At 38.1% G+C, this 11,435-nt stretch overlaps 1 protein-coding gene across 1 annotated transcript in view; it reads right to left on the reverse strand.

The window, feature by feature from the left end:
- The window catches only part of CNTLN (centlein, centrosomal protein), a 407,185-nt gene that overhangs the window by 324,788 nt on the left and 70,962 nt on the right, over positions 1–11,435 (reverse strand). The window contains exon 3 of the mRNA XM_006864477.1: positions 10,004–10,088. Within this exon, the coding sequence (XP_006864539.1) occupies positions 10,004–10,088 (85 nt within the window). The remainder of the gene's footprint in view (positions 1–10,003; positions 10,089–11,435) is intronic.

An 11,435-nucleotide genomic window follows, 5' to 3' on the forward strand; every position in this document is an offset into this window, starting at 1 on the left:
GTCTTGAAAAAAGTTATTTTCTTTTAAAATAAAACAATTACACTTTGTGAAAGCACAAAGCAATTTAAAAATGAAAATCTGTTTGGGTACTAAAATCATTCTGCTCTGTAAACAAAACAATCAGGATAAATTTTAACTAAGTATTCTTCCTGATTGCCAGAGATCCCTAATTGGTGTATACACCCAGGTTTCAATTCTGAGCTTCCCTTCCTGTCTGTCTCTCTCTCTTTTTTCCCCTCCAAAACTTTACTCCCTCCCTTTGCTTCTAGTATTACATCTTTCTAAAAGACAAACAAACCCAGTGGCCGTTGAATCGATTCTGATTCACAGTGATCTATGGGACAGGACAGAACTCTCCCACAGGGTTTCCAAGACTGTAGATCTTTACAGAAACAGACTCCCACATTTTCCTCTTGTGGAACTACAATGGGTTCAAACTGCTCATCCTTGGGTTAGAAACCAAGCACTTTAACCACTGTACAATCTGAGCTCTTTCTAAAGATTTCTGAGTCCAAAATCTAACACTAACTCTGCCCAATCACCAATTTCACATTTTCAACTTTATATATAATATCTCCACTTGAATTATCTTATGTGTGGCACTATGGGATAATGCACTAGACTGCAAGGTTGGTTTGAACCGCAAGGTCAGCACTTTAAACTCACCAGTCGCTCCTCAGAAACCCTACTCAGGGTCGCTGTGAGTCGGAACTGACTCAATGGCACTTAACAACAACAAAATCTAGAACTAGCATCCAAACCAAAAACCAAACACACTGTCATTGACTGAACTCTGACTCACAACAACCTGATATAGAGTTTCTGAGAGTAACTCTCGGCGATCAAACAGCCTCATCTTTCTCCCATGGAGTAGTTGGTGAGTTGGAACGATTGAATTTAAAGTTTAAAAAGCTCAACGTCTGACCCACAGAGCCACAAGAGGTCCTTTCTCAAACACACATCCTACTACCTAAATCCATGCCCTGATTCTATCTACATTCTTTTCTAGAATTTAAGTTGGAGCAACCCATCATTCTGCAACTAGTTTATTAAACACCTAATTTCAAGCCTGCAAGTCAATTTCAACCCTGTCAACAACACAAGCTCCATCTGACTGTCAACCAAAAAGCTGACACATAAAGGCAGAAACTGTTTTATTCAACTCTGACCTATTATTTTATTTTTTTAACTTTTTATTGTGAATGGGTAAAAGTTTACAAGGCAGATCATCAGATTTATATTCAACAATTCATACATATTTTGTTTTATTTCACTGATTGCAATCCCGTAAATATAACATCACTTATCCCACTTCCTTCAAGTTATTCCTGCTTTCATTCCTTCTTCTTTCCTAACCCTTCTGTCCCTGGGCTAATATTGCCCCTCTGACAGTAAAGACACATGGAAACAATTAGCCCAATAGGCTAATGGATCATGCAAACATCAGTCCCCACCCCCTGAGACTAATCAAACTGGATGGTGTCCGGCTCCCACTACCAACTGCTCTGAAGGGGATCATGTTGTTGTTGTTGTTGTTGTTGTTAAATGCCGTCAAGTAGACTCCGACCCACAGCAACCCTGTATAGGGTTTCCAAGGAGCAGCTGGTGAGCTTGAACCATCAACTTTGCTGTACGAACAGCTTTGCAGTCTGGCACATGAACCCACAGCACCACACCAGGACTCCTGGGGATCAATCATATTGTTGTTGTGAAGTGCTGTCAAGTCATATTTGTTGTTGTTAAGTGCCATCGAGTCGGTTCCGACCCATAGCGACCCAGTACAGGGTTTCCGAGGGTGTCATATTAGAAGGTCCTAAATAGAGCAGGAGAAAATAAGGAACAAAACTCTGACCTGTACTGATGCTTACCCACTCCTTAAATTTCCATTTATTTTATACTAGGAATGAAGTGAAAATTGAGGTTGAAGTTTTAGGAGTTGGAAAAAAGATGGGATGGATTTTAATTGTTTCATTTTATTTTGATTCAAGTAAAAGTTTTAAACAATGAATAAATACAAAAATAATTTGTGATAACTGTGTAAGGCATAAAGAAAAGGAATATCATAAACAGGTCTACATCCATTTAGCAGTATCTTTGAAGACGTCTGCATGTTCCCTCATCTCCTATAATCACACCAGGAGTCACCACCATCCGGAAATGTTCAGTCTCATGTTTCTTTTTCTTTTCTTAATGTTTTCAGACATTCACATATACCAACTTAACAGACATATAACTTTGCTTTTTTTTTTAACTTTATATAAATGAAATCACAGCACACATATCTGTGACTTGCTATATTTACTCAACATTATCTTCCCAAATACATCCATACTTTTGGATGCAACTCCTATCCAGTCACACTGGTACACAGTAGTATCCAAGTATAAAAACATGTTATAGTTATCTATCACCTTTCAGTTGTTTCCCATTTGGAGAGGGCAGAGGTATGCAAACAATAGTGCTAAGAATATTCTTACATATTTCTCCAAATACACAAGAGTATACACTTCTCCTGGGTAGTAATTTTCAAACTACATACTATAATTTATTGATGCATCTTAAATTAAATGATCCCATTCAGCATTTTTTTCAAAGTGAACTAGAATATAGTTGTTGTTGTTAAGTGCTGTCGAGTCGATTCCGACCCATAGCGACCAGGTATAGGGTTTCCAAGGAGCAGCTGGTGAGCTTGAACCACCAGTCTTGCAGTTCAAACAACTTTGCAGTTTGACGCATTAGCCCACAGTGGCACACCAGAACTCCGGGAATATAGTAGAAGATATAAAATGATGGCACAAATTATTCACAAGAACGCTGCTCTTACAAACGAACTTATAAAACAGAAAAATATACTATATTATTTCCTAAATGTTTACAGTTTGAGATATTTATTATACTTAAAAGACTATTAAATATACACTTGAAATAAAGTATATTATGTTTTATCTTTATTATATGTAGTAAAAAACAAACAACCCTCTCATTACATGAAGCTTTGATTTCATGTGTATACACACCATGTCATTGAGATCAACTGCATTTCTTTCTGTTCGTTATCAGGGCCATGTCAAAATGTACCTGACTTCAGTGAAGTAGCAGCAAAACAGATGCTTAGAAATGATCCATCCACCAAACTTAGGAGGTCTCACACATGGCATAAGTACACTGTCAAACATAACTAAAAATACACAGACAAAATAGATGACTGGAACCTCCTAAGAATTATACACTGATGTGCATCAAAGGGTTTTTCCAAAGGAGTAAAAAGAGAGCCCACACACTTGGGGATAAATATTTACAATGAAATATCACACAAGGGACTAAGCTCCAAAATTATATAAAACTACAATATTTCTACAAGAAAAAGACAAACAACCCAATTTACAAATGGGCAGAGGACATGGAAAGACACTTCACCAAAGAAGATATTCAGGCAGCCAAGAAACATGTGAAGAAATGTTTGCAATCATTAGCCATTCGAGAGATGCTAGTCAAAACAATTAGATTATCAACTCACCACAGCATTAATGGTGTAGTTCAATGTTGGTTGGGATGTAGAGAGACTGGGACCCTTCTACATTGCTGATAGGACCATAAAATGGCACAAACACTGTGAAAAATGATATGGCATGTCCTCAGAAAGTTGAAAATAGAAATACCATACTACCCAGCAATCCCTCTATTTGGTATACATCCACAAGAAATAAGAACCAGGGCACAAGTAGATATATGCACATCCATAATCATCGCAGCACTATTCACAAGAGCAAAAGATGGAGACAGCCTAAATGGATAAATAAGCTTTGGTACATACACACAATGGAAGAATAACTGTGAATCTACAAAACACCAAATAACATGGATGAACCTGGAGGATATTCCGCTGAGTGAAATTAGTCACAAAAGGACAAATACTGTCTGAGACCACTATTATAAAAACTCAAGAAAATGCTTTCATTCTAAAAGAAATATTCTTTTATGGTTACCAGGGGTGGGAGGGAAGAGAGAGTAATGTGTTGGCTAGAGGGTTAACACATGTTAACTCAGGTGATGGGGAGAACAATATACAAAAAGAGAGAGGCTGGCAGAAGAATGATGAAGATAGGTGAAGACACAGAGAGGAACGAAAGGGTTAAAGGGAATACAGGTAAAACTGAATGCTGCTGCTGTTAAGTGCCATGGAGTTGGTTCCGACCCATAACAACCCTGTACAGGGTTTCCAAGGCTGTAAATCTTTACAGGAGCAGAAAGCCTCATCTTTCCCCCGCGGAGCAGCTGGTAGTTTCAAACTGCTGACCTGAAGGTTCGCAGCCCAATTCGTAACCACTATTCTACCAGAGGTAATAATAACCCTGGAACAGCAGTGGTCTGTGATAGTTACTTGTTGTGAACACATATGGGAGGGAAAATGGAAGTATACTCACAAATATATAAAGGTTTGTTAGAGGAAATCTGTACATGGGCATTTACCTTTTCAAACACACATAAGGAAATAGTGCAGCATACACGGGACAAAACGATGAAAACTTCTTAGATATTACCAACCATCTTAAGGCAATGAGGTGCTGGGCCTGGGGGCTCAGAACCGTAGTCTCAGAGACACCATGGTCAACTGTCATAGCATAGTCCTTAAAGACTTGCTGCATCCTACTTTAGGGAGTAGCAACTGGGCTCTTAGAAGCAGAGGAGGCAGGGGACCTAGAGCTGCCAGCATCCATCCTAATTCCTGTTGCTTATTTTCTCTATTCCAATAAAGCAGAATTTGATACACACACACACAAAAGTCTATGAGCAGCCATCTAACATGCAACCACTTCACTCCAAGTGCAGAAGAAAGAAGAATGCTGAAAATTTGAAGATGCTTGAAATCAACAAGTCCAATGGAACAATGGAACCTGTAAATTATCAGTCATCACGACTCAGACAAGAAGAACTAGATGGTGTCTGGCTACTATTACTAACTGCTCTGAAAAGGATCACATTAGAAGGTCCAGATAGAGTGGTAGAAAATATGGAACAAAACTCAAAATTGTAACAAAAAGACTATGCTTACTGATCAGAAGAGACTAGAGGAACCTGAGACTAGGGCCCCCGACCACCCTTCAGGACTGGAAAGGAGTTCAGCCTCATATCCCAGTGTTCAGTCAAGTACTAAATAAGTCTATGTTGTTGTTGTTGATGTCATGTGGCTTGAGTTGGTTCTGAACCATAGCGACCCTGTATAGGGTTTCCCAGGAGCAGCTGGTGAGCTTGAACAGCTGACCTTGAGGTTCAAACCGACTTTGCAGGCCAGCATATTAACATTGCCACACTAGGACTCCAAAATAAGTATACTGTTGTTGTTGTTAAATACCGTAGAGTCAGTTCCAACCCATAGTGACCCTGTATAGGGTTTCCAAGGAGCGAACAGTGAACTTGAGCCACCGACCTTGTAGTTCAAAAGGCTCTGCAGTCTGGCACATTAACTCACAGCACCACAAGTATATAGGGGGTACAAACAACACTAGTAAGGTTATGCTTACCATGGAATGGTCATTAATTCAAGAACAAAAGGGCAATGTTTACATAAGCAAAACTTGAGAAGGAACGGAGAGTGAATGGAAAAGGAAGCCCAGGGTGGAAGTGGGATCACGGGTGTTGCACTGGAAGGAATGCAGTCATGGAGCTGAAACAAAGAGTAAGATTTGTGGAATGTAAAACTGATGATGCTCTCTGTAGGCCTTCAATCAAGTCACAAGAAAACGTTTTTAAAATAAATATAACACACAGAACTGACAAAGGAACTAAAAAATAAAAAACCTTTTTTTAATAATCAGTAAATCACAGCCCATTTTTCTACTCTTATCTAAGTCTTAACCTCCCCTCAAGATTCAACTTAAACTTCTTTGATGAAAGTTTCACCACTGTTCCAACAATTTGTAATTTCTGTTATTTTTTAATTTCCATACTGATTATGTAAATCCGACACATTCCATGGGGTCCTGGTCTGGCACTGTGGACCAGTCTGCAAAGCCATTTGAACTGCAAGGTTGGCGGTTCACCAGCTGCTGCTCAGAAACCCTATACAGGGTTGCTATGAGTCAAAATAGACTCCCTGGCACTTACCGACAACAGTATTACTTGGAGTACTGGTGTAGTGCTAACCACAATGTTGGCCATTCAAACCCACTAGCCACTCCTTAGAAGCCTTATATAAGGTCGCTATGAGTTGTACAATACCACCACCACAAGTTGGAAACGACTCAGCAGCACAACAACAATGTGTACCGGCTCAATTCTCTATGTACACGTACTATCTCCCTAACTTGGTTTGGAAATGGTATCAGTTAGGTTGAAACTGAATGATAAAGTCAGCCATGTGAATTATTAATTTTATTTACAAAATACCTACAGGCTTGCCCCTTAGAAGCAGAACTGACAAAACTTTACCATCTGTCATGTATTCTGGAGACTTAAGACTATTGAATGGAGAACACAGTAAAACAAGTGATTCAAGTTTTAGAAGGTTTTGCCCACAATTGTGAGTTAATTTAAAGCAATGACAATATCAATGGTAGCAATAGTAAATCCTTCCATAAGAATTCTTTAATATAAATTTTGACATTTGACTAAATTTAGTAAATCTACAAGAACACAGACCTAACATGTAAATTTAAAAAGACTATGAGAAGAAACTGCATACCCAAAACTCATATTGTGACAAATTTGATATTATATGGCATAATCATTGAAGTAACAAACTATACAAAGATACATTCCTAGAGGGAGTGAAGTGGCTCCATGTGATAAGCATTGGACTGTGAACCACAAGTTCAGCATTTCAAGCCCACCAGCCTCTCTTCAGAAGAAAGATGAGTCTTTCTGTTCCTGTGAAGCTTTAAAGCCCTGGAAACCCTATACAGGGTCACTATGAGTTGGAATTGATTCGGTGGCACTTAAAAACTGTAACAAACATTCCTAGTAGCAGGGGATTGATAAATTAAAACTTCAAAAACTTGTATGATCTTACACAATTTCAACATATTTTCCAACTAAATATATATTCAGTGATCTACTTTAAACATTGGAAGCTTGGGTGTATACAGTCAAAAGTAAATTTAAAGTATTAGCTCTATAATACTTTTTCAACAAACTTCTCTAGAGAGAGTACATTCTTAATGGTCTGGTTTGCACTAATATTAAAATAAGCAAATGGAACTCTGAGGAACCATAAAGCATAAAGGGTGACAAGAAAAATGGTCTGAAACAAATAATTTATTATAGATAAGACATGAAATGAATAATTCACATGATGGTCAAGAGATATCTATAGAGTAAGACGAAAATGATCATAAGTATGAAGTAGGGGGTGGGGAGGCGGGGAACAGAAGAGCAGCAGAGGGCCAAAACTATCAGACAATACTTGAGAATAGTGAATTTATTATTTATGCCCACCTACTTTCAAAATAGACTTTAAAGTTGTAATAAAAAGCAGAGAAGAAAGGAATGAAACCACGACACCTAAAACAGAGGTAAATGAAAACTGCAGAGGGGAAAATGTAAGAGAACTAATGGCAGTTAAGAGCCAAAATTTATTTCTGAGTTTCCTAGAAGGTAAGGAATGAGGAAAATACAATGTTACAGAGATAATTTCATCTAATAAAAAAACAACATAATAGGTTGTCAGAAGAGTCCTAGTACCTAGTAAAATACTTGATTGAGGTTTATTACACACTTATTAAAACAGTGACAACACTAAAGCACAGTCTTTCAAAATTCAACATTTTTTGGAACTTTTTATTGTGAATTGAGTGAAGGCTTATAGAGCAGATCATCAATTTTACCTTCAACAAACAGACACCTTGTTTCTTCTCAGTGATTGCAATCCCCTCCATACAAAAAGCTAGCTCACTTCCTCCCTGTGGTTCTTATTTTCATTCCACCCTCCTTTAAAATGAATTGTACATAGTTCTTTATATTAACTACTATCAAAAGAATAAGTCATAATATTACATTGCAGTTTCATGGAAATGTTTCTACAACCAGCTTTAAAAAAAATACTAGCATCAATATATACTAACTTTCTAGTAAGTCTATTGGATCCACGATTATGATTTAAGTATTCTAAAGGAGTTGTCATTCTTAATTGCAGCTATCCTTCTTGTGCTGTAAATACTGAAAACCAACTGCCATTAACTATTACTCAGTGAAATAATAAAAACACAGCAGAAATTCTGCTTCTTTCATGAAGGACCATGCTCCTAAAAAATTCATCAATCCTACAACACAACCTTGAATTCTATGCAAAATACATCAACGACCAACTTAGGCTCGGAAAAGTGAACACAGCAGAAATTTGGAAAACAAGCAGACATGGGTACATTTTTTTGGTTTTATGGCAGGAAACACGTGTGGGCATGAGACATGCTACATATGGCTCTCACAGAAAAATCTGCCACCTTTCCATTGAAAAACCAGAGGTAGGAGCCTGAGACAACCAGAGCAGCAAGAAAGAAGCAGAGAAGAATGCTATGCTATGTGTCTAAACTCAATTCCTGGCTGATGTCTGAACTACGCATGAGTGAGACAGACAGAACTCAATCTAGACTGAGACCTGAGATGCTGCCTGATGCAGGTGAGACAGACTTTGTCCAACATTTGCTCCACTGTATTTCAGAACTGGTGTGAACCAGTTAAGCCTTTGAACCGCTTCCCCCCGCCCCTTGTAAGCAGCTATGTATGTTGTGGGGGATGATAACTTGTCTCTTTAATTGCACAGGTGGGGAAGAACTTTATTAAAGAGATGTGTTTAAGGAACGACCCCTAAAGAATCTCATTCACATCTGGAAGTAGTTCAAAACCTGAGATTCTAGATTTGGAGATGGTGCTGTAATGGGATGAGGCTGGTGGGACCCTTAGGAAAGGCAGAACCACAAGATCAGCATATCAAACCCACCAGCCACTTCTCGGAAACCTTGTACAGGATTGTTGTGAGTCTGAACTAACTCAATGGTACTTAACAACAATAAAGGGTGAACTGAAGGAGCCCTAGTGGTGTAGTTGTTAAAGCTTTCAAGTACTAACCCCAAAGTCAGCAATACAAACCCAGCAGCCACTCCATGGAAGAAAGATGTGGCATCTGCTTCTGAACAATCGACGACAGCCTTGACAATCCTCTGGAGCAGTTCCTCTCTGTCCGACAGGGTTACTATGAGGCAGAGTCAACTAGACAGCAGGAGGTCTAGGTTTGGGTCTGGGTTACGAGTGAACTCTCAGAACCATCCTTAAGCAGATCAAAGATGAAAAGTAATTTTCACCAAAAGATGAAAGATATCATCCTAGATATTATTATAATTCTTTCCACAAATGAAACATTTGAAAATTTACCAATTTCAAAACTGAGTGCTAAAAGCCAAATGCTACATAACAGCAATGAAATAACTGCTGTGATGTTGGTGAAGAATATTAAACATTCTAGGGTCTTCCAGAAGACCTAACAAATCTGTGTTGCAAGACGTACAACGAGAATGTTCCTTAGAAGTGAGGGCTGCGAGATTTCATCTCACGCACGTTGGACATATTTAGCATGCCGGTAGAGTATCAATCCAAAAGCGAAAGACCCTCAGTGAGATGAACTGCTACACTGGCAGCAACAACTGGCTCAAACAGCACAGACTGTGTGGATGGCACAGGACAGGGCAGGGTTTGCTGTACACAGGGTCACTGAGAGTCAGGACCAACTCGACAACACATAGCAACAACTATAATAAAATAACCTTGTCTTAACTGAAAGAGTTTTGGAAGTATAAATACTACAGCCTAATAATTCAGGAAACAATGTTTACAAGCAAAGGAAAAAAATTAACAATAACCCAATATCAAGCAATTTCAAAATGATAATGATTTAACATAATGACTCTTGATATTCTTACTGAACATTATTGCAAACAATACAAAATGATTTTGAGTGGCTACTACCTTAAGCAAAGATACCAAGTTTTCATGTTTCTGTCACAGCACCAACCTGCTCTAGTTCTTGGATTTTGGCATCCTTAACTTGCAAAATTTCAAGAACTTTTCTGTCTTTAGCTTCAGCTTTCTGTTTTTCCCTAGGAACAAAAACGTATACATTGACAGTTTATTAGTCATAATTGGTAGCTAATCCTTTACATTTTCATATCCTGATTATGAATGTCATTGTACAGTATGAAAATTAAATTATCTGGGGCTGACAGCTCTTTCAGAATTAATCAGGAACCATATGGCAAGTGACAGCAACTTAAAACTATTGACAAGACAACTTCATACTGAAAGCAAAATTTTCATTTCCGGGTTTAGGTACATAATTCTAAATTCTTTAAAACATCATGTAACTATGATTGCAAAATTATACACACAGAATTATACAAAGAATAAGAATTTCATGTCTATAAGTAGCATTCTCAAAAAACAGAAGGCCAAGATTTGCTAATAAACAACAACCCAAACTAGACATTTTAGATTTAATCTGACGCTTACCTACATATCTAGTCTCTATGAAATACCACTAACGTTACCAAATGCTAACTGGATAATCAAAGAATGGTTCTCTGGCAATCAGTTTTCAGTTAATAGCTCTAGGTAACAAAATAATTTAAATATTGCAGATATTGTCTATCTTTAACAAATTAAAAAAAAAAAGATTTAAAAACAAAACAGGCTGCAAAGGAAGACTTAGATACATTGTACAACTGGTCTGATTATTTGTCAAATATCAAGTAGAAAACATTTACTGGATGCTGATACCTATATTTTTAAATATACTGAAAAAGAGGAATCTGTACCTTATCATACATGAATCACAGAATGTACAGAGAAGGAAGAAGGACAGAATCTTCACTTGGGAAACAGTGAAATGAAAAAAAGGCCTTATAATCTAAACTTCAGAAGATACAAAAGCATATCAGATACAGAGACAGCAATCAGAAATGCATACCACTGATGACAAAACAGAAATTCAGAAAATATCATTCTTGTTGATAAGTGCTGTTGAGTCATTTCCAACTCATACTGACCCTGGATGGTGTTTCCTAGGAGTACTGACACATCAGACCTTAAATTAGACTTCCCATAAACTGGCATAATAAACTCATACTTTGAGAGCACTGTAGGATAAGCTGCAAGGTTGGCAGTTGAAACCCACCAACTGCTCCTTGGAAACCCAATCCAAGGTCACTATGTGTGGGAACTGACTTGCCAGCCACGAACAAGAACAACAACTATGTTACTGTTGTTGTTGTTGTTAGGGGCCATCTACTCAGTACCGACTCATAGTGACCCTATCAAAACAGAATGAAACACTGCCCGGTCCTGGGCTAACCTCACAACTGTTGCCACACTTAACCCCATTGATGCCGCCACTTTGCCAATCCATCTCACTGGAATTCATCTTGTTTTTCTCTGACCCTCCACCTTAC

The sequence above is a fragment of the Chrysochloris asiatica genome, unplaced genomic scaffold, assembly GCF_000296735.1.
Source record: "Chrysochloris asiatica unplaced genomic scaffold, ChrAsi1.0 scaffold00065, whole genome shotgun sequence".
Classification (NCBI taxonomy): Eukaryota; Metazoa; Chordata; class Mammalia; order Afrosoricida; family Chrysochloridae; genus Chrysochloris; species Chrysochloris asiatica.